The sequence below is a fragment of the Peromyscus maniculatus genome, chromosome 10 (assembly GCF_049852395.1).
Source record: "Peromyscus maniculatus bairdii isolate BWxNUB_F1_BW_parent chromosome 10, HU_Pman_BW_mat_3.1, whole genome shotgun sequence".
NCBI classification, from domain to species: domain Eukaryota; kingdom Metazoa; phylum Chordata; class Mammalia; order Rodentia; family Cricetidae; genus Peromyscus; species Peromyscus maniculatus.
This window is the reverse complement of record NC_134861.1, coordinates 83,490,385-83,514,462: the sequence shown is the minus strand read 5'-3', so window position 1 is coordinate 83,514,462 and position 24,078 is coordinate 83,490,385. Positions and strand designations below refer to the sequence as shown.

General features: G+C 43.4%; 1 protein-coding gene across 5 annotated transcripts in view; it reads right to left on the bottom strand.

The window, feature by feature from the left end:
• Slc4a4 (solute carrier family 4 member 4) overlaps positions 1 to 24,078 on the bottom strand; it is a 336,420-nt gene that overhangs the window by 266,237 nt on the left and 46,105 nt on the right. For 3 of the 5 annotated variants that reach the window (XM_076546591.1, XM_076546588.1, XM_042257613.2), the window contains exons 2-3: positions 23,837 to 23,910; positions 3,639 to 3,818 (exon numbers count right to left, since the gene is read on the bottom strand). In XM_076546591.1, coding sequence (XP_076402706.1) covers positions 3,639 to 3,818; positions 23,837 to 23,909 — 253 coding nt within the window. In that variant the 5' untranslated portion in view covers position 23,910. Of the gene's footprint in view, positions 1 to 3,638; positions 3,819 to 5,135; positions 5,233 to 23,836; positions 23,911 to 24,078 lie in introns of those variants that run through there. The other 2 variants (XM_076546590.1, XM_076546587.1) reach the window with 1 other exon arrangement.

The window sequence follows — 24,078 nt, the reverse complement described above, 5'->3', positions numbered from 1 at the left end:
ATTCTGAATATTCCCTTCTGGGCAGTGGCTTCTAAGGAGAGTTGCCTGACTTCTGTGTGCAGTGATGAGCCCCTGTAAGTATCCATGATGAATGTATGTACCCTATGGATCAATTTCTTCCCTTCACCTACAGCCAACAGGCAAGACTACATACTTGGGAGTCATCTACCCAGAACAAAATACCATTTTGGAAATAGCTGAAATAATGAGGCATTTTTCCAAAGTAGAAGAATTAGAAGTCAGGGTGAAATTGCACATGGAGGTGGAGGGAAGCAAGACACAGAGATGATGTGTTAGGACAGGATGCAAGAAAATCGGCTAGATTTTCACTTAGAATGTGGGAGAGATTTCAAACACAAAAAGCAATGCTTGTGTTCTTCCTCATTAGTAATCCAATCATTTAAATATTCTTCAGTGAACAGGTATTAAATATTCTTTGGATCTGGCACAGCTCTAGGGAGTCACAGCAAATGAGCAAGACACACTGCACCCTTGCTTGCAGTCATGGAACTTACAATGTAGCATCCACTCAAAACAAAACTGTTCACTCAAGAAACTTGTTAGTTGAAACGTGTATCATGAAGAAGACAAATAGGGGCAGATGAACCCTAACATTGAGGAAGCAGTGTTAGAGGAGCCAGAAAAGTCTCTCTGAAGAGGCAGCATTTTAAGGAAGGAAGATAAAGGAAAAAGCCAATGGAGATAAGAACTACGGTATGGCCATTCCAGGAAGCTGGTATTGCACATGCAAAGGCTCTGGAGTAGGAAATAGCTTGGAAGCAAGGATCCATAACATCACAAAATAAAGTGAGGAAAGAGACAATAGCATAAGAGATAGAGAGACAATGACTGGATGGATGCTGTGGGCGGGAATGCACAGCTCGTATGCTGCTACAAGGTTAAAGGGAAACCATCAGCACAGGAGTGATGTATCCCAGCTCGTGTTTCACCGTAACCAATGCCGCCTTGAGTGGACAAAGACTTCAAAAGCAAAGCAAGACATGACAACGCCCTGGGCCAAACCAGAGCAGCCAAACTGAAAAGTGGACAGAGCCAGGCAGAGTTTAGATGTACACCAACAGAAGAAGGCACTGGAGAACTGCCTATGGAGGCGACAGCAGAGAAAGACCCAGAGATGGTTCTCGTCAAGTTACAATTTATCTGTGAGTTGCTTGGGGCTTTTTCCTCAAAATATACAGTTACTGTATGATTCCCAGGAAGCACACTTAGCATCTCATCTTCAGGACTTGACAAGTGCCCAGATGCAAAGAACTCAGAAGGCCTAGATTCAAGACCCGGCCACCCATGAGAGACAACAACAGAAGAAGAGGCAAGTATTCCATAGGTGCATTCTCTCATTAGAAAAAATGTTGGTACATTGGTACCAGCCTTTCTGTACTTGGATGCACCTGTGCTGAAGCAGAGACACTGATGACAATTTCCAAGAGGACCTTTGCATCAAACTGGATGACTAAAGCCAAAAATCTCATAACCAGCATGAGGAAAGGGGGTTAAAAAAATCCTCTGACTAGGCTTTAATTCATTTGTTGCTTGTCTGACATACACATGGTCCTCAATTCAGTCCACAGCGCCACATAAACCAGGGCAGGCCTGTAATCCTAGCTCCCCAGGACATAGAGACGGAAGAATCAGACGTTCAAGGTCATCTCTGGCTAAACAGCAAGCATGCTCAAAGCCAACTTGGGCTACAAGGGAAACTACACTCAATTAATTGGTCCATAGCATGTTTACAACATTTCCAAAACCTAGCTTAAGACACAAAACAGTGTGCCCAGGAAGAGACCTCTGAGGATTCACCCTCAGAACAAATTATATTGCTTATTTTGAATGCTATATTCAAACTGCTCCCCAGATGCCACAGAGAGCAACAGCATTCTATGACTAACACACATTTAACTAAGCCTCTTTCTGAGCTGCCCATTCCGAATTACCCGAGTGTTATTAGCACTGTTTGCATTGCCTTTCCAAAAAGCCAGTGCATCATTACCTCTAAATTGAATGAAACCTAAATGGTCTAGGTAAGTGCCCCTCTCTTTAGTATAGACACTCTTTGTTATTAACTAAAGAATAAGAGATGACTTCAAAAGAGGGAGAAAAGAGGAGGGGAGGGGAGGGGGAGAGGGAGAAAGGGAGAGGGAAGGTGGGCAATGGTGGGGAGGGGAGAGAAAAGGAATGGAGAGGAGAGAAGGAGAGGAGAGGGCATCTCCCACATGCTCAGCAGAGACCGTCTTTGATACGGGCTGGTGCCATGCCAAAATAGACAGTAAACAGAGAGAAACCACAGCAATCTATTTGGAGGGGGATATCTTCTTTTTTTTTCCTTCAAGCTGCTAGTCTTGCTTAACCCTTTTTATATGCATTTCAAGGACTTGGCTTAAAACGAATACTATTATTTTAGATGATCTATCGTGAAGAATCCTTTCAGAAGAAGTTCTCCTGGCATGGCAATGAAAAGAACACAGCTTCAGGCACCTGCTCTCTGCCCCTCCCTACATCTCACACTTCCTCTACCCCCTTCTCAGATCAGAAATCCATTTCCACATTCTCTGATACCTGGTATTAATTCCGTGGGCCATCTGTGTGGCTCCTCTGAAGAGTGGGGACTTTGCCTGGCTTCCTAAGCCACCTGCTTCGTCCCAGTGCCGAGCCTAGAAAAGACTCACATCACTACACTTCACACCCTCTTTAATTTAACGCTGTAAATTCACTTTTCAACACCCCTGAGCTGTTCGCTCTAATTTGGCCTGTCATCATCCGCAGTGACTGAACTTGATCTTTATCTGCGCCACCCATAATGCATTTTATTGCTGGGTCTGGGTTCCTGCAAGACACGAAGAATGCACAGTGCGCTCTGCCAGCATGAAGGCTATCACTACAGCAGTCGTCGTCTTCAGGAATCTTCCACGACCGGCATTTGTTTCCCCTGTACAGATTCACTCCCATTCCAAGCATAAGGTTCCCCATATATCAAAGAGTCTCCATACTCAACAAACACAGAGCAGCATAAACATAAGCCTAAACCCATGGTCTACTTGTCACTTGAGTCCAAGGGTGTTCTTTGATCTCCTGCCATTCCGTCTTCATGTTTTATACAATGCCTGAAATCTACAATGTTCAACCTTTTGAGAGCTGTATCACTCCACATTGCCTCTCGGATACTCCTTTTTAAAATCACTGACCTGGCCCACAATCCAGTTAAATGTCACCTGTGACTGTGACATTTGGAAGACGAACATATACATGCAGGCACCCTCACCTTAACATATTGTCTCGGTAGAACCTATTTCTAAGCACAAACAACCCAAAGAGCCTCTGACCCTTTGATTGCTGTAGTTAAATATAGTTTCATCTATGAAACTCTGTCCTACCTCACCTATCAGGATGTAGAAGTGCCGTTTGTGCCTACACTTGCTCATAGCTTTCTCCCATCAACTCAGAATCTTCCACAAGAGCTCTTAGATTAACTTATCAGCACAAGAAGCGTGTCTATAGGCATTGCCCATTAAACAGACCTCCCCAGGATTCCTAACTCCCTCCACACTGGCCACGAGATTCTGCAAAGCATCTTTCCAAGGATGAGTAAGGCAGAGAGAGTGGTGCTGAGCCAGAATACTCACTGAGAGGCTTGAGGATGCTGCTGCTGGACTCATCGGCATTTTCCACATCTGATTTGTCCGAGTAGTTCTCAGAGATTCTTTCCTTTTCCTTCTTTTCCTTGTGCCCTGCCTTTCTCTTGTGACGTCTCCTTCTCCGGTAGCTCTTGGGCACATGGACCCCAATGTAGATGGTGTGGTGGCCTGGGGAAAGTAGACAAGTCAACAGTCATTTCGCCTCATGATAGCTCTACACATAAACCACACAAGAACCACAAGCCAGGTAAGTAAGACATGATCATTCAGTATTTGGCTAACTCAAAGAACTGAATTCTTGAAAAATAGAATCCCTTTCCCAATTTCACTCAGCTACTGTTTAATTCCACCCATTGGCTGGCATTTGGTTCTGTCTCCACAGGGTTTAGGCCATAGGTTTAGGACAGTCAAAGATTACAAAACTAGAAATCAAGAGTTCTTGATTCTGTTCACACATCTGTTACGCGGTATCGACATCACCTTCATACTTTCATCGCACTTCTTTTGTTTGTTTGATTTTTGGTTTTGTGTATTGAGATGGGGTCCCATGTAGCCATGGCTGACCTTAACTTGATACGGAACAAAGGATGACCTTGAACTTCTGCTTCCAAGCTCTGGAATTGCAGGTATGCACCATCACGCCCTGTTTACTCTCTACTAGAACTCGGAGCTTCACATACGCTAGGCAAATACCGAACCAATGAGCTACATTACCAGCCCTTAACTCTTGGACCTCAGCCTTATTCTTTTATACCATCCAGGGCTTATGTTGAGCAATCCCTAGAGGTCCGCTCTGCTCTGGTTTTTCATGACCTGTGCTTATACTGACTAGAATGAGGGGCAAGAAGCCGCTGAGCTGCAAAAATAAAGATCAAAAGTTCAAAAAGTCATTCTGCTGGGGATAAGACCTTACACTGTAACTTTTTTTTTATCCAATCAGCAGAACAGAGACAGAGAACTGGGACAAACTGAGAAAAATAAGACAGACTTGGAGAGAAGATTTTAGAAGTACTCAAATGTTCACACTAGGAAACGCTAAAACGAATGTCAGCTACAGCGCCATTCTCTTTTTTCTTTTTTCGTTTCCAGAAGTTTCTAAAAACTGGTTGTTGGGATGATAAAAATAAGACTCATCCCAGCAAAAACTGCCTTGAAGAGAAGGGCAGGAGAAAAACAGATCTAACCGTTTCCAGGCCTCCAGAGGGAAGGCACATCGAAACTGACAAGCAGTATCATTTTACAAAACCTGATAAGATGGAAAAGGAACTCCAAGTTCCACATCTTTTTTTTTTTTAATTGAAAAACTTTTACTTTCACTTTAAGTATACAGTATAACTTCTGAATGTGGGAATCATCATTTCAGAAGTAATTTGAACACTCTTTTATTGCAAATTAGATTAGGTTATCTCATCTAAGTGTTTCATTTCCCATTTCTAGAATTATTCTTTGATGGTACTTTACAGTTCCAGAGATAATATCACATACCGCCATGTAACTCAGCCCCCTGAGTATCAATCGCTGTGAACCACTTTCCATGGAACTCACCAGGCACCCCTAAAAACACCATAATTCACGAGATTTTTCCTTAAATTGACAGCTTAAATGAATCATACGCTGCTTCGAGAAAAAAGACTCCAACTATGGAAGAAAGAACTCTCAGGGGCCGTGTGTGTCACAGAAAACTCCTGACACCTGGAAAAGAGTTGGAGCATCTTCACCCGAAGCAGAGCCCCCCCACCACCACCAACACGCAAAAACAGCAACTTGTTGCTACAAAGCACGGTGAACAATCTCCCCACAGAACGTGCGCCGATGAAAAATCAATCATGTCTAACCATTTGTGAGCTAACTGTTCTCATGGGAAAGCTCTATTATACTAGGAAACAGGAAATGTCTCAGAAACAATGTGAATTAAGAAATGGTGTCAATTGTTTCCTGTGCTCCCCTCAGTGAGGGAGCCTTGCAGGTTTATCTCAAGTCTCAACAATACAAGTCAGCAGAGTCTTACGGAAACACCTCACACACGCTCGCGCGCACGCGTGCGTGTGTGTGTGTGTGTGTGTGTGTGCGCGCGCACGCACAGTGGTTCAAAATTCTAAAATGTCACAGTAAATGTTTTCTGCACACTATTAAAAAAGAGCCACAAGAAAATGGTAATTAAGGTATATCAGCTGGGCCGACATGATGCAATAAGATTTACTAGATATATGAACTCAAGTCTGTGTAGTACATTTGATCAAGTCATTTAAAAGACTGACTCTATGGGCTGACAGGATTTAAAGGTAAGATTTCTGACTATGAGGTATTGTTTTCAAACTAATGAAAAGGTTACAGTGATTCAGACAGACAGCCTTCAAGCTCTGCAGAGAGGTGTCCCTTAGTTTGAGAACCTAGTTAAGCTCTGTCATAACCATAGACATGGTACCATTCTTCCCATTTGGAGACTGCAGCTCCGAACCTGTAGCACATCCAGCTTCCCTGCATCCCTCCAACTCCTCCTTCCCTGCTCTGCTCATAGGTAAATTGATGCTGCACTTCAGAGCCCTGTAGCACCTCTCTGGCCAAGAGGAAATGAGGGTTCCTTTAGCGACATCACAAACATCAGGCACGTTTATTAGTTAAGGTGTAATTTGCAAACTCTTCTTAAGACTATAATTCAATGATTTTATGTGGTGTTGTACAAACACCACCATTATCTAATTTTAGACCCTTTCTACCAATCCACAGAGATCTCTCAGGCCCATATGTAGCCTCGTTCAGTTCCCTCTACCATCCCATACACTCACTCTTAGGCATTCTGTATACTCTGGGTAATAGCATCTATGAAGCCATGATCCTCTAGGACTTACGTGGCTATGTATGAACGTTGTGGGGATCCTTACAACTGGTAAAATAGAATATTCCCAATGAGGAAGATGCTGCTTCCTCAGAAATGCCCAAGGAATCAAGTCCTTGGGCATCATCAGTATCAACATTCTCATCCTCCCATCTCTTATTGGAACCTAAATCCTTCCCTTTGGTCTCGTGCTTACATACAGAAAAAGAAATGTTAATATGAGTAAGGTGGGTCGCTGGGAGCTTGAAGACAGTGCTTGTCTTCATTAATTACTTATTCTCATTCTCTCTCTTTCTCTCTCTCTTTCTCTCTCTCTCTCTCTCTCTCTCGCTCTCTCTCGCTCTCTCTCGCTCTCTCTCGCTCTCTCTCGCTCTCTCTCGCTCTCTCTCTGTTTCAACTTCATTGCCCACAGAAGGAGGCAAACAAAATAGTTTTGTGTTGGAGGACCAGGTGAGGTGGGCATGCTTTTACACAGGGAAGACCAAATATTCAATAAATCATATTGTCAAGTAACCAAAACCCCAAACGTAACGTGAGCTGAGCTAGAAGTGTTCTCACTGCCCCCACAAAACTCCTGTCGACATGCTGAACAGAAATGGCATTACTGCTGGAAAGAGTCTATTGTTGGCGAGAACATCACAGATGGATATCAGTGTTTATTTTCATTAAAATATCTTTATCTGTCTCAGAGATTATGTCATGACGACTGTAAGCTCTCAGGGAAGCTACAAAGGTGGAGGGCGTAGCTATTGTTCTACATGTGAAAAGAAAAGAAGGAACTTGTCAGAAAAGCTTTCCGACCCAAGAACCTACAAAATAGTACAACACTTAAAAAAACATGGATCAGTTTTTTTATAATAATAATTTTTATGATAATAAATTATAGTAACTATTATAAGGAAATTTAGAGGCTCAAAAAACTTCTCTGCCATCAATTTCATAAAAATTGCTTCAAAGAATGATGGGGAAATAAAGAATAAAACTTTTAAATTTTGTCTTCATTTTAATTGAAGGCTTTAATTCAGAAAGAGGATACAATTGTTCATTATATTAAAATCAAGCATACATTTATTATGCTAGTCAGACCAACAAAGTAAAAGTACTGGAGGCCGCAGCTGACAGTGTTCACTTAGGTGTACAGTCATAGGGCATCATGTCTTCAGTCTGGCAGGAACCTCAGCATTTCACGTCTTCAAATAAATACCCTACATGCCTCTGTCTGACAGATGGTGGGAGTTCCCAACACATTCCAAGTGTCTCGGGAATACTTCACAATCCACACTACAGCCAGGACTTCTGGGAAGAAAACACAACTCTGCTGGCTACCTTTGAATGTCAGAATCATCACTACGAGTCTTGTTTCTTCCCATCTTAACCTCTTCCACCCTAATTACAAACAGGAAGCTCTGTGGAGCAGTCACCCCTGGGGTCTCCCAATTCCTGAGAAATGACTGGTCTAGCTGTAAACTTCTGATTATCGCTACTATGTTTTCAGGGCAGAGAGTCAACCTTTACACTTAGTAATTCTGTAGCCATTCAAGTTAAGATGGCTTTCACAGATACTACTTCGCTGGGATGATTCAGAAGTTGGAAGAATCAAACAATCTCTCAAGCCAGAAATCAAAAATTCACCAGCCAAATTAAAACGTCTATGGATGACTTGACAGTTAACAGCCTATATAACCATATGCAGGATGGAAGCATTAGCTCCTGCCTGGGAAACATGGTGCAGCATACATGTACAGATGCAGCAAACATTCACCAAAAACTTCCAAGCATGTTCACCGCGGCTGCACACTGCTCTAGGGCACTTTGTGATCCTGTGACTAACCTCAGATACAGGTGAGGAAACACAGTTTGAGAAGTCGATGATGCTGAAACCCATAAGCAAACGCCCTCTTCAGAAAAATCTCATGAGCAAAATCTCTCTCAGGCATCAATGTCAGCCTGAGCTGAGTGCCAGCTTTGATGGGATTTTTAAAAATATACCTCCATAGTGTTGAGACGAGGGCTTGTGCAGGAAGGCACAGCTACATGTGCCTATAACCACCCACTAAGGGGTAGCAGGGCCCATGGAAACAGGGTTATGGTGACTGCTGGTCAGTCGGCCTAGCTAAAGCCTGGCAAGCCCCAGGTTCAGGGAGAGGCCCTGTCTCAAGGGGATAATGTAGAAAGAAATCAAGCTAGACAGCAAACCTCCCCTCTGCCCTCTGTGCACAAATTTACTCACTCACTCTCTCTCTCTCACACACTCACACACTCACACACCACCACCACCACCACACACCACACATACACACATACAAAAGTAAATCACATGTGTATCCTGTAAATCACACAAGTTAGGTTTCCTTCCTCCTGTTGATGGTTAAAAAAAAAGACAAGAAACAACTACCAGCCCATCCTGTGGTGAGGACAGCACCTCAGAGTGTGGATTTGATACACTGTCCTCCCTCTTCCCGTTCCTCAGCACTCGTTCTCACTTCACCCTGCTCTACTTTGGAAAAAGGCAGTATTTGTGGTTTTGAACTTGAGGTTTCAGTACTATGGAATGGTTAAAGAATGGCCAAAGGACAGATGAAACGGGCGAGAAAGAGGAGGGTTTATATGAGCGAGAATTGTTGAGACCAAGGTTGGATAAAGCACAGGGACAAATAGCCAAATGAATGGAAACACATGAACTATGAACCAAAGGCTGAGGGGCCCCCAACTGGATCAGGCCCTCTGAATGGGTGAGACAGTTGATTGGCTTGATCTGTTTGGGAGGCAACAAGGCAGTGGGACCGGGTCCTGTGCTCGTTGCATGAGTTGGCTGTTTGAAACCTGGAGCTTATGCAGGGACATTTGGCTCAATCTGGGAGGGGACTGGACCTGCCTGTACTGAGTCTACCAGGTTGATCTCAGTCCTCGGGGGAGGCTTTGCCCTGGAGGAGATGGGAATGGGGGGTGGGGTGGGGGTAAAGGGATGGGAGGGGAAAGAACAAGGGAATCCGTGGCTAATATGTAGAATTAAATTATATTGTAAAATAAAATAGAATAATTTTTTTTAAAAAAAATCCTCCCCAGAAATGTACCTTTCCTAACCGCCGTTATTCCTGCAGCCTCCCGCACACATCTCTCATTAAACATGAAGATGTATGTGCTCCAGCTGTGGTTCCTCCTCTCCACTGCAGCTCTTCCTACAATGAACCAAATTTCTGTGCTCTCCAATTTGAAGCAAAGGCTCCACACCCAAACACTTTATACCCTTCTTTCAGAACTGATCAGCAACATTCCCCAAATGTAAGTCCTTATCTTACATAACCTAGTTTATGCCAAGATGTCTAGAAGAAACTGTTGCTATTGCCAAGAGGAATGCAAGAAAGTGAAATGGAAATTTACTATTTTTTAATCTTTAAAGAAAATCGTGGGAGAGGAGGTAAGGATCCTGGGTGAGTACTCAATTACAAACAAAGATCCTGCAAGGCCTACAAACAGACAGAAAGCCTCAATGGGCAGGATTTTCTTACGAGAGTTTAGAATCGTGCTATCAAGTCTAGGCACCACGGAGGTGAGTGTTTGGTGATTTATAAGAAGATGACCATGACTATCCAAAATATTTCATAAATTAGTACAAATAAATTGTCCGTTTAGCCTACATGAGTACAGAAGAATGTCCACAGTCAGCTCCAACAAGATGTAACCAAAGTAACATTTCTAATTTACTAGGGCATAAATACCAGCTCATGAAGAGTTCCTCCTTTTCAGAAGCCATGACATAATTTTGCAGTTACCAGGGGGTAAGCCAGCCCTTTATGTTTGAATGAGGGTCCACACTTCCCCACACATAGGACTCCTTAAGACAAGGGTGATGTCTATTTTTGTATTTTGGATAGAGGCAATGTTTTACATGGTAAAACAATGCAAATGTTTATTAACAGATAATCATATATCACGTATATAAATTGTTTATAGATAATTGAATACTGGTGAGTAATTTATCTTAATATCAACACTACCAATTACACTAAGAATCAAGCATGTAAGAAAATACATGGAAAATTAGTTGTTTGTTTTTGGTTTTGTTTTTTTTTTAGAGAGAATGGGTCTGGGGAGATTGCTCAATAGATAAAAGCATTTGTTGTACAAGCTTGAGGACCAAGGTTTGAATCCCCAGAACCCAGGTAGAAGCCAGATGAATAAGGAGAACATCTAAAATGCCAGCACTCCTGCAGGAAGATGAGAGACAGAGTCAAGAGAATTCCCAAGAAGCTCACACACCAGATAGCTGACCTAAAGGACGGCAACAGTAAAGACCCTGTCTCAGACAAAGCAGAAGGCACCACTACACACATGTACTTACACACACACACACACACACACACACACACACACACACACACACACACACTCATACAAAAAAGAATGGAAATATCCTTTTTGCCCTGAACTTTGAATTGCATGGGATTCCCAGGATTCTCAAGGTCATCTGAGATCCCTTAACAGGACTGGTAAGCAATCTCAACTTGTCATTGTTGTGTTCATTGAGAGCAGAATTTTCAATATTCAATGATGATGACAATAATGGTAGTGACGGTGGTGATGATGATGATGATGATGATGGTAACAAACTGTATACAAGAACAGCTATGGAGAAAATAAAAAGGAAGCAAGCTTATGTTTCTCAGCTAGACGTCAACTCCTAAGCTCAGAAAAAAATTGTGCATTTGCCTCCCCCTGTCCCTGTTAGCAAACAGTTGTAGCCGCCCTCAAATGAAGGTGAGGACCCAAGGTGACACACTAACATCTAGTCTCTATACTGACGCTCATTCTCAACAGCTGATAATAGAGGTAAAAGTGAATTAGCAAATGTTCTTACATGCTACTCTTTCGTTTTCAGTAGGCATAAATTATTTTCAAATATCTACTCTAAGAAGGCAAGAATTCCCTTTTAAAGGTATTTTAGGAGCTTCACCCTAATGAGCAAGCAAAAGTTGAGTTCAGCTCACCCTACAAAAACTGCGGTCCCTGAAGTGCCACAAGTCGAAACAGCTGATGCTCCAAAGTAATTTTAATGTCGAGTTAGCAAACTATTTTCTATCCTTACCTACAAACAAAAACATCAATCTACACAGAAATCTAGACCTAATTTTCATGAGCCATCTTAATGAACAACGGCCTCCCACTGTATCTAGTATACAAAGGCAATCCAAAAGTGTAGACGGTATTTCCACCTTCCCTTTTCAAAGAGAAAAATCATCAAAGCTATATATATTTTCCTTATCCCCACCCACCTGGAGCCCTGATAATAACATGTGAACTCCCTCTGCCCTCAGGAGCATTCACTCTGAGCAGGGCAGAAGAGGCAGCTTAGACCTAGCCTTAACTTCTCCCTTTACTGGCTCTTTAAAACCACTGAACAGAATGTAGTGGGTCAACAGAGGCAACACCTTCCATAACTCTATCCTCCCTCACCCTGGCCAAAAGCAAGTGCCTGGCAGCCTTCACCCTGCTCTGGGCACAGCTTCTCCAGTGTTCCCACAAGTGAGTGCCAAGCCCCAGGAACCAGGTCTGCCAGGCCTTTTACTTGACTGAGGAGAGCTGAATAGACTCAAAAGGTCTGGGAAGGCTGGCACTGGGCAGTCAGAACCCCACCACTCATCCTGACAGCCAACAACCCCTGAATTTTAATGTGCGGTATATATGTGGTTGGACAAAGCCTACCTGCAAGTCAAACACAGAGAACTAACAGCTTTCTATTTCTCTTGTGGTCACCATGTACAGAACTGAATGGGAAGTAGAGTTGGAAAACACAAAACAATAGCTAATCCAACAGTCATTGATAATTGGATTTGCAACTGCAGCCAGAGAGGCAGCCAGAGGAACACATAAATGCACACATTCATAGCCTCATTCCAAATACATTGTCTATCTCTGACCCTGTTATGGCTTCTCTGTCTGCAGGGGCTTAACCTTGGCTGGGCAATAGGAAGACTAGTCTTTGGTTGCTATAGACAGATAATCCACAATACAGTCAATGCACTCCTGCCTAATCACAAATGAAGTATCTCACATTGCTTCACATGATTCTCTTCCCCAGCATTTCTGTATGCAGGTAAATGAGATGCAACAAGTGCCACAGGACTACAGCAATCTCCAACAATGAGAGAAAATGCCACAGGAGACATGGTAGCCTAGTGAAAACCAACCCCCAAATCTTTATGATTATGCTTTTCCATATGCACCCAGCAAAGAGTGCATCTATCTCCATCTGCATGAGTCCCACAACTGCAGTCATACTTTGAGATCCAGGCACCACAAACATTACTTTGTGCCTTCATTTCCAATGAGCCCACTAAAGCCAGAGAGCCATCTGATGGTCAGAGACAGGCACTAACTACTCTTGGTCCTCTGGTTATAGAAGCACCCCTTTCCTGTTTCCATGACTACATCATTTGTCCATCATCACTCCTCCCATCCAACGTGATTTATAAAACACACCTTTTTAAAAAAAATGGCGATGTGCCCATTCAAATGAGCGATCACCTAAGGAAAACAGGCTCAGTGTGTCTCTGGAAATGCTTCTGTCTTGCAGTCACAGAGTGACAAATTTAGATCCACAACCCTTAGTCCCATAAGCTTCCCCGGAGTCTTAAAGTGTTCTGAATGGGATGTGTGGCCTACTATCACCAAGGGCCATTCACAGGGTGAGGCCACCCAGGCTGATGAAGTCTTTCTCTCTCATCTATCAAAAAGCCTTCCCAACACTTTCATCCTCCCTTCGGTTCCCACGCCTCGTTCTTCAAGACGCCTCTTCTAGCTCTCCATCTCTATCAACCCCGCTCTCCCTTCCAGAAGGAACAAGCACAGTGTACCTCTGGAATGAGCACTGCCCAGGAAAGGCATTTCCCATGGTTATTCCAACGCCTGGAGCAAAGTCCTTCCACTTCCTCCAGGCTCATCTAGCCATCTGTAAGGTGAGAACCTTAAGCTGGATCTTTTGGAAGATCCCCACTTCTAGTTCAGCAAATTCTATAAAATTCTAAACATTTAAAAAGAGTCAAGTACAACTAACCACACAGAAGGGAAGGCTAACCGCTTCCCACCAATGCCTTAGGGCAGTGGCTCTCAACCTTCCTAACGCTGCGACCCTTTAATACAGTTCCTCATGTTGTGGTGACCACCCAACCGTAAAATTATTTTCATTGCTACTTCATAACTGTTATTTTGCTACTGTTATGAAACTCCAACTACTCATGCCCCACCTAGCTAAGAAAGGTTACCAATCTCACCTCCTTTTTACCACAGCCAGGGCATTCTATTCAACGTCATCATACCTGGCTCTCAACCACTTTAAAACCAGTGGCCCCTGGCTCTCAACCACTTTAAAACCAGTGGCCCCTGGCTCCCTGTGGAAACCTCTCTTTACCCCACCCTTCTCGGTTTTCCTGCTACGTCTGCTCCTTGGTCTCTCACCATCCACTGCAGTCCTCTTCCTGAAGCGTTCTGTTACTTTAGGGAGTATCATCATTCCCACAGCTTATGACAGTCATGTGACTAGGGCTCCCAGGTTTCTGTCTCCATCCCTGTTCTTCTTTTCTTCTTAGTTCCAGCTTACACAGCCAATGACGTATGTCACAGCTCTACATGTATATCTCACAGGCACTGAATAGATTCACATGGTTGAGTCCCGACCATAGCCACCACGTTACCCCAGGTTCAGTTATCTAACGAAATAGCAAAGGATTTCCCAAGTTGCTCATAGCAAAAATCAAGTAGAGCAGTCACACATCTATCCATCCATCCATCTATCTGTAAATCCTGGTATTTAAGCCACACCTCTCCAACTCTTTTAGCCCTAGGTTGGCTAACACAAAAATCATCTCTGAGTTGGATCAGACGCTCCACTTTTCTCACCGCCCTCCTGGAGCATTCTTTCCATCCAGCACCCAAAAAGAACCTTTCTTGCAAAATGTCACTTGTCACCTCCTTGCTTAAAACCCTTTACATATGCTTCCAACATGTTCAACAAAATCTTAAATCTTCAGCAGAATGAAAGGTCACAAAAACAGGCCCGGTGGGTCATACCTCTAATCCCAGCACTCAAGAGGCTGAGGTAGGAAGATTACCGTGAGACTGAGGCTAGCCTATGCTACATAGTGAATTCCAGTCCAAGCGTAAGACTCTGTTGGGGAGACGGCTCAGTGATTGAAGTGCCTGCTGTGTAGACATGAGGACCTAGGCTCAAATCACCAGCACTCACGTAATAGCCAGGCATCTATAGTAACAAGCATCTATAATCCCAGCACTGGGAACGGGAAGGACAGACAGACTGGTGAATGTAAAGAGACCCTGTCTCAAAAAATAAGGTAGAGAGCAACACAGGAAGACAACTAACATCGACCTCTATCCTACACACACACACACACACACACACACACACACACACACACACACACACACACGGCTGCATCAGCACACACATGTACATATACATAATATGCCCATAGCTATACAGCATACAATGAAATAAATGCTACAAATTACCTGGGTCTCACCTACTTCAGACCACTGAAGTGTGTGAGTGGTCCCATGATGTGGCACACTAACCTATTTTCTGTTTCTCTAAGATGCTTATCACTTCATTCCAAGTCTACAGACATGTGTGCCCTGGGTTCCACTCTTACCCCTCCCCTATCCAATTCCTTCCCATCCCTTAGGTCTCAGTATTACACCATGAGATATATTCCCTGGCTTCTCACATTAACTCATGTGTAGATGTAACCAACCATCTTATTAAATAAGAAACACAGAACCAATGCAAAGAAGAAAGCCAAGAGGTCAGAGCTAAGAGCTAAAACCTTACCTTTCCTCCTGTGGTGGTCCTACCTCTCCGCAAGAGAGCTACTTCCTGTGTTAAAGTCTCAATAAAGACTTTCGGTTCTGCCTTCTCATTGGTTGTAAACCCAACCACATGACCGCCTCGTCACTACCTGTCTGTACAGACCTCCAGGTCTTCTATGGTTGGTATTGAGATTAAAGGCGTGTGTCTCCAATGCTGGCTGTATCCCTGAACACACAGAGATCTACCTAGATCTGCCTACCAAGTGCTGGGATTAAAGGCATGCACCACCACCACCCAGCTTTCCTATAGCTTGCTAATAGCTCTGACCCCCAGGGCAACTTTATTTATTAACATACAAATAACATTTTAGGACAAAATAAAATATCACCATACTCATGTATAGTACAATCTCTAAATTATTATATTCATAAATACGTGCTCTTAAGTAATGTCTGCTTCATCTGGCTGAACAGAAACTGCGTCCTAGTAGGAGTATGTTTTTAGATCCAAGGGTACTGAGGTTATACATACAACTGCTCTGGTCATTTTACTGGGCTGAAATGGTGGAAGCATTACCCTTCAGTTACAACCAAGTAAGGATAGTCAATATGGGTATTAACCAACTAACTTACTGAATATTAGATATCAGCATTTCAACTTCAGTCTGGGAGTGTTCTGCAGTCATAGCAACCACTGGCAAGATCGTGATGAGCAGAACGATAAATTTCACACCACGATTACATCTGCAGGAGGTAATACCTTAAAATTATAAGGTTCAACCTCAAGATTTCAGATGTCATTACTTATATTTTTAGCAAACCTGGGGGACAAGGTTATAAATGATACTTCTTTATATATCTACCTATAGAGAAAAAAGTCTGCAGAAGACTGGGATGAAAACTCCACGGCAGAATGCTTGCCAAGTATGAGTGAGGCACTGAGTACCACAAAAAAACAGATAAACAACAAGGGAAAAAAATCAACAGTAATTGCAAATTAAGTAATTCACAGTGGTTTACTACAAATAGCAAAGTATTTTGGGGGTATTAACCAAGAATCCGTGAAGCATTGCTGGTAGAACCAGGAAATCAGCCATTAGCTGCACTGATGAGCCTCCTCATGTCACCCAGAAAGACAGTGCACAGCCAGGAATAGAAACTGGTCCAGAGACTCCTGGTACATTACCACATCCTCTGAGCCCCAGCACGGACCGAATCCAAGCAAGGAAAAACCTGAACAATTGGCTACTGATCGAATTTGCCAAACATGTGTATCAGCTGGATTCAATTAAAGCCTTCACTGGACGTCAAAGACACTTCCCTGATTTCGCAGTACAAATAGAATTTCTCGTTGAAACTTTAATAGTCAGCCGAGGACTTGGGTGATGACTTAAACAACCTATAAATACATAATAATTCTGATCCTCTGCAAGATACGTGTCGGCTAATATTACTAAAATTTAGTCCTTATTTCTATTTCCAGACGTTTCTGCCTGGTAAAAGTTACTGAGCATTCAACCTTGAAAATATTCAGTAAAATAATATCTCGTGGAGTTCTTTCAAAGTCAACAGAGTCTAAAGGTGAACCCATTGTCTACCTTAGGACAGCTGCCTTCTAATTCCAACCCTGTGAAAGGTAAAAGCAATTACCAGGCTTAAAAGCCTTCTCGCTCTTCAGAGAAAGGAATTATTTAAGTCACCTATACTGCTGATTCAATGGGTGTCACTCACCACCCTCACTCCCTTCACCTTTCAGCCCACCTGGCAATCAGCAGCGTCGGGATGCAGTGTGCAGAACCTCCCATGAACCCAGGGCATGGCAGGCTCCCGCCTCACTCCTTCTGGAATGAGCCAGAGTAAAGTAAAATTGAAACCAAATCTTAGCAGCAAGCTTACCACAGCAAAGAAAGGATCTCAACTGATCTTTCACTCCAGACTTGCTCTGCTCACACTCATCAGGCAAGGCTTTCCATTCCCCCAAAATTAAAATGTTTGCAATGATTTACAAACAGGGAAATATTTAGATACATAGTACCTCTACATTACTGCGTAATCTCATTTAATTGGCACCTAAGTTACACAACAGCCCCGAGGACACAGAGTTATTCTAATCTATGCTGTGGGGGAAAGGGAAAGATGTGTGAGTGTTCATAGACTATACTCCCATGTCCCACTCATGTATCCTCCTCACTGCCAGAACGTGACGCACTAGAACACGTCTATTTTGCAGAGGAAAGTGTTGCAGACTTTAACTGGCAACGGGCAAGCAGTTTACCCTGGGTACATATACCATTTAATGTGAGTCTCCTTAGAAAAATGAGACAATTTAATAAACTAAGGGTGAGGTACAGCAGCAGTTTAACCATGAACACTAGGTCTCCTATCCAGAGCAGAAAGGAAGGAGACTGAGTCCAAAGACAAATAGACAACCGTCCTCAGGCAACTTTACTTGTCCCTTCTTCTTCACCTCCCCAACAGAGAAGGCAATAGGGGAGCACAGCTCAGAACACAAAGACTGGGTGCCGGGAGGAAGGAACTGTGGAAGCAAAAGAACCTTTTGGCCAATTAAAATCTTCAGAATGATATCTATGGCCATTACCGACTGGACCACACTCAATTTTATGCAGAACTCTGTGTGTGTGTGTGTGTGTGTGTGTGTGTGTGTGTGTGTGTGTGCGCGCGCGCGCGCGCATGCATGCATGCATGCATGCATGCATGCATGCACCCATTTGTGTGAGAATGCAGGTGCTCGCAGGCCACAGCACACATTTGGAGGTCAGGTGACAATCTCAAGTGTCAATTCTCTTCTACCTTGCTTGAGACAGGGTCTCTACTGTTTGCCACTATATAAGTCACACTAGCTGGCCTATGGGAGTCTAGGGTTCTCCTGCCTCCACCTCCCGACTCACTGTAGGAACACTGAGATTACAAGCACTCATCACCCCCAGTCCATGGTTCTGGGGATTCAGACTCGGGTTCTCACGCTTGGACAGCAAGTTCTTTATCCTCTGCTTCTCCCTAATCTTAGAACCAGGTATATCAATGACGTCGTTTCTTGTTATCATTATCACAAGTTATATGATAAATGGCATGTCTCACTGTCTCCATTTTATGGGGAAAGAAACTTACAGTCTACATTCTAACTGGCTGGTTTCACCGGTACAATGGTTCAGTAACAGGTTCCATTTTGGAATTTTAGTCTCCAACTGATGCTTAACTACTCTACTGGAGTGGCACCTGAATAAAACAAATGGAAGATACTCCCAAAGTAAATATGAAACAACAGCTCACTATCATGACCAGATAAAAAGCTCTGTCTAGGATAAAACTGTCCCCAGAGTATCGTGTCAGAATGTCTGAATCCTTGCAAAACACGAAGTACCAAGTCCAATTTGTTGAGGCTTAGTGCCATAAAAGAATGTCAACACTTAGGGCAGGAAATGACTTCAAGGGGGTTTTAGTCCGTAACATATTACCAGAGAATCCTCAGCACAGGAGAACTCCGGGAAGGTATGAAGCCTGTTTCCTGCTTCAAAAACCCATGAAAACACATCAGATTTCCTCACTCAGGACAACATCTACAGATAAAGATTTCGTTCACGGGTAGCAGGAGGTATCGGGCAGCCGTGGAGATCAGAGCTGTAGGCTTTCGAATCTCTGGGGAGTGGTAGGCTGAGACCAGAGGAGAAACACAGAAGGGATTTGGAAATATCTGAAGAGGCTCACCCTGCTGAGGGAGGGTGGGGCCAAGCTGCTGGTCAAGTACCAACTTTGAAAGCTTCCCTGTGTCTCTTCAATGTTTTCCAATGTGGGGATTGCATTGTTTCTATTAAGAGGGCTTTTCCTTCAGCAGCCTTTTTCCAAGTGCTTCCTCTGTACACACTGTTTCTGAGCAATGAGAGTGAACAGCAGAGAAGAGGTCAGCACAATGCAACCGGACACTTAGGCCCAGAGCTCAGAATAGCCCCAGCCCTGGACCTGGCCCCTCCCTTCCCATATGATAGGTTTTGATTCACTCCTTCTCTGCAATTATAGTTTTGAACTCTGTAATTATTAACAGATGTTTACCAGGCCCCACCTTTTTCTTTAGAACTACCTTCCTCCAATACACATGAATAGAAAGAGCATCGTAATATCCTCTAGTGAAAACTAGCTTAAGTCATTATGATTTCATGACTGTAAAATGCTGAGGTCCTGACCTCCAAAAAGACAAAAGCCACCATTTCATCATTTTAGTCTATTTTCAAAACATAGACCAGAACAATAAGAGGGGTTTAGAGAGAGAAGTTTTAATGCCTCCTTTTTCTTATCACTTCAAATATATAGGCATTGTAAAACTGAAAATGATCCTTGTAAAATCAAACAGGATACCAAGGATAAGATAGAGACCATAACATACAACCTGACTTTAAGTACTAAGAACAAAATACTAACTAAAAATATGAGCAGATTTTTGAGAATGATATAATTTTGCACGTGTTTTACTTAGTTCATATTCTATATTGATGAGTGCATCCTTTGTTCTAACAAATATTGGGTGATTGTGCACTCATCCCCAAATACTGTCCTATACTTCCAAAATTTATTTCTCTGAAAAGACCTCATGATAAATTCCAGAATTTGCAACAATACTCTCTTTCTGAATGAACATGAGGGGGGCTTTTAGGATTATTTCAGCCTTTGACAGGTGGGAGCACACTTCCTGTGGAACTCAGCTTTGAAGTGGAGGGAAAACACCACAATACAGCCTTAACTGCTCTGAGAGAGCACCGACCAAGCTCCAACCAAGCTCCAGCTACGTCGACATTTCAGACCATATTGTCCTGCTGTTCTTTATGTTTCCTGAGTTGCTAGTTGGACTCAGAGTTAAGGAGAGGCTCCTCCTCATGAAGTCAGAGCTGCCAAGGCCGCTGGGGAGTTACCTAGCCCAGCAGAGCCAAGGCCTTATCTCAAAGGATAAGGTGGAGTTTGCTCTTTTCCCCTATTGCGAAATATGAGAATATTAAGTAATCTGTTTATATCACACAGATCCAAAATCCAAGCTAACTTTATTTTTTGAGACAGGTTCTTTGGGCTGCCCTTGAACTCCTGATCCTCCTGCCTCAGCTTCTCAAGTGCTGAGATTACAGATACATACCACTAAGCCCATCCCCAAGGTGTCTTTTTTTATAACCTATACAGTTTCCTCTGGGGGAAAAACAACTATCCATACAATTTCCTCTGGGGGGAAAAAAGCTACCTCAAACTTGGCTTAACTGACAAAACCTGGCAATTTCCCCTGAAATCAAACCCAAGTAGTTGTTTCCCATGGTCTAGGCTGCTCTGGCAATATCAGTTTATCATCTACTGACTAGTTCTATCCAGAAGTGCCGGAGAAACAGCTCAGGATTTTGGGTTCAGAGCAGATATCCGTGTCCGAATCACAGAACTCTTCCTACAAGTGGATATACTCGGTGCTCAATATGAACTGCCAAGCCACACCCAGTGCAAGGTTAACCAGTGAAGAAACAGATCTAAAAGCTTCCATTTATTTCCAAGATTACAACTGGCACTTGGTTTCCCTTTCAGAATGCCATTAACACATGGGGGAGATTTTATGAAAACAAGGTTTAAGTCTTTAAATATATGTGGCATGGATAAGTTCATTATTTAAACAAAAGATGACTCCTCTCCTGACTCACTCTGCTCTCGGGGAGTTTTGCAGCTGACGGTTCTCTATGAAGATTTTAGGAGGAGGATTAAGTGTTGTGCCGCCCACTGAGAGAAAAGTTGAACAAGGTGAACTGGGGGCACGGTCTGAAGTCTCAGTCACTGCAGCCCCAGAAAAACATCATTAGGAAAAGCTCAGAGAGAACCTGGAATTCTTCTGGCCTCAGTGAACTGAATCCAGGCATCCCACCTTGGGGATTCTAAGAACTATCTTTACTATATGAACATGTCAAAGTAACCACAGCTACCAGAACTCAGTTATTGAAACTTATGGAAATTACTAAAAAGTGAATTATTTAAGCTTACTTTGGCAAGGTGTGTTGCTAAGGTGACCAAACTTCAGTCATGGTCATCTTAGCAGGAAAATAAACCATTTTCTGGGGTCAAGGGAAACATAACTGTTAATTTACAGGAAGGTTCAGGCTCCTTGTCCTTTGAACTCTCCATCCTGAAGTCCCAGTATTTACTCCTGCTTCAATGCGTCAAAGACTCAGCTATTCAGGAAGTAACACGTTGTTCCCCATTGGTACTGCCTTTTTCTATAAAATTACAACTATGAGATCCACTCACAACCTTGAGAAATATATCCTCACTTAAAAGGCGATCTACATCAGAAGCCAACCACCATCCCTTTCCCCCCTCAATCACGGGACCCACAGATGTGCCATGAACCCTTGGTCCATTTCAGCTTCTCTGTACTCTCACCCAGAGCTAATACTACATCTGCATGCCCCCAGCCCAATTTGATGAAGCCAGCTGAGAGAGGAGAGGGCCGAATGGAAGGTACCGAAGGATAAAGAAGCAGTTCATAACTTCCAACCCTTCTACTATAGGAATGTTTCCACTGTTGGAAGGTCACACCAAATCCACTGTAAGCAACCACCATCCTAAAAGGCCTAGGATTCAAAAGCAGACAACTGAACATGCCTTGAAATAAAAGGGATTGATCACACACGGGCCAACAATGCAAAAGAGTGACTGTAATGTGGATGCCCTGTGAGAATGGAAAGTGCAAGCTTCGTGGCCATAAAACCAGCACACTTCTTGCACTGAACCAGGCACCTTCTATAACCTTTGGTTGCCTTTCTGTTTCTCTCCCAAAGAAAGCTGGCTACAGAAGTCCGTGTTATTTATATTATGATTTATGCTATGATCAATAGATTAATTTTCTGCTTGAAAATCAAGGGAAATAATTCAGGAAATACACTTTGTAGACAAAGCTTTAAGAACCAGAGGGCAGTCATCTACTGCAGTACTGTGCTGTTGATCCAAAGCACCTCCAGGACTGGAGATTTACATCTCCTGAGAACTCAGCCGGGACCTTGTTCCCAAAGGAGAATGTGTGCACACCGTACATTCCCATTCCCAAGGTTTTTTTCACTTTAATTGTTCTACAACGCTAGCATTTGCATCCAGCCTACATTATTTCTTCTGCTCTAACTTGATGACTTTATCTCCCCTTTTACAGTCGGGGATAATGACAGTGGCTACAATGAGTTTCAGCACTGAAGAAAAGTTTTACTCTCTTGCCTTCCACAAACTTCACATTTTCCCATAGTCACAGTGTAAAAAATGCAAGGAACCCATAAAACAATATGAAAGAAAATACTGCAGTTTCCGCTTTCCTAAGAAACTTCGACATCCAATTCTTGTTCGTCAGTCTCAAGTGCTTAAGTGTAGGAAGCCAGGGGGTGGGGCAGAGGGGGCACCAGTCTTGCAGAGGGCAGAAGAAACTCACTAAAGAAACACGAGAAACCACGTAACCACCACCGTGCTGGGGCTGCTCCCAGTAACACAGGAGCAAGAACACCCTTGACCTGGGGCTCCAGCTGCTTGAAGCATTGCTTCAGAACACACACTATCCGCCTCCTTCTTCTCGGCCTCACCATCCTCTTTGCCAAGGCTCTGGGGAGGCACAAGCTAACCAAAGGGACCAGTCAGTCCACAGCCTCCAAAACAGGGGACTGTCTCTCAAGTGACATTCACAGGAGAAACCGATCACATCGTTCATCCATGAGTTCCCTTGGATGCTATCTCGAACCCTGACTGCCCTATGAAATCTCGTAGAAATACCAATAACAGACCATGTATTTGTGATGCCTTCACATTATCACTTCCCAAATTATTAATGAAGCCCTCCTGCCTTCTCACTACCAATCAAGCATCACTCCCCTGATGTTCTTGGTAAGTCAGGAGGTGAGGGGAGGAAGCACATACTGAAGTATGTTGGCGGCAGATAAAATAGAACTCTTCTTCAGTTTTAACATTAGTGAAAGAGGTTCCGAGGAGTTTTTAAATGGGAAATGCCTGTCTGAGCTTCCTGAAGGAAGACTTGTCCATGACAACCATTCTCATACCCCTCAGCTTAGACCTGTTTTCCCTACAACAATGATTATCATTCTCTCCTTCGGCAACATCTGCTTCTCTCCCCCTGTAAGCTCCAAAAAAAAAAAGGAATAGTAGAAAGTGCTAACAAATACATTTCTATAGATCTGGCAGCTCCCAGGAATTATCTAGTAAAACATTCGTTTCTGGTGGAGAGGTAAAGCTAACACAAGCACCTACTTTAAAATAACACCGGGGGCGGGGGGGGGGGGGGGTGTCCCAGGTAAGCCCCTGCCCACTTCAATTCTGAGGGTCCGATAAAGTTCTTAGAATTACTTCCTGTGCTGAAGCAAAATGTGGAGATTAAAGGAACTCCTCCGGCAAGGTTTAGTGTTTAACTTTTAAAATGTTAAGATGCGTGAAATATATGAGCGCCGTTATCTACAGAGCACATGGATATAAACACACACTTTCCCAGACCCAAGGGGCTCACCTTCTACTTCTTCTTCATCACACACGTGTTTAAGGAACGAAGCCCCTCTGTCCAGAACAGCTTCATCCTCCATCCTATAGTAATAGAAGAGAAAAAAAGAATGCTCAGACTTCTCCTGAAGTGAGCCACTTGAAGCAGCCCAGCTTCTGGGCAGGTTAACCTGCAAGCTGTTGTTCATGTTTGCAGGGCAGAGTCCTTCTTCCTCGGGTGGCTGTCACTCCTTCACGCAGCTCTTCTCATCT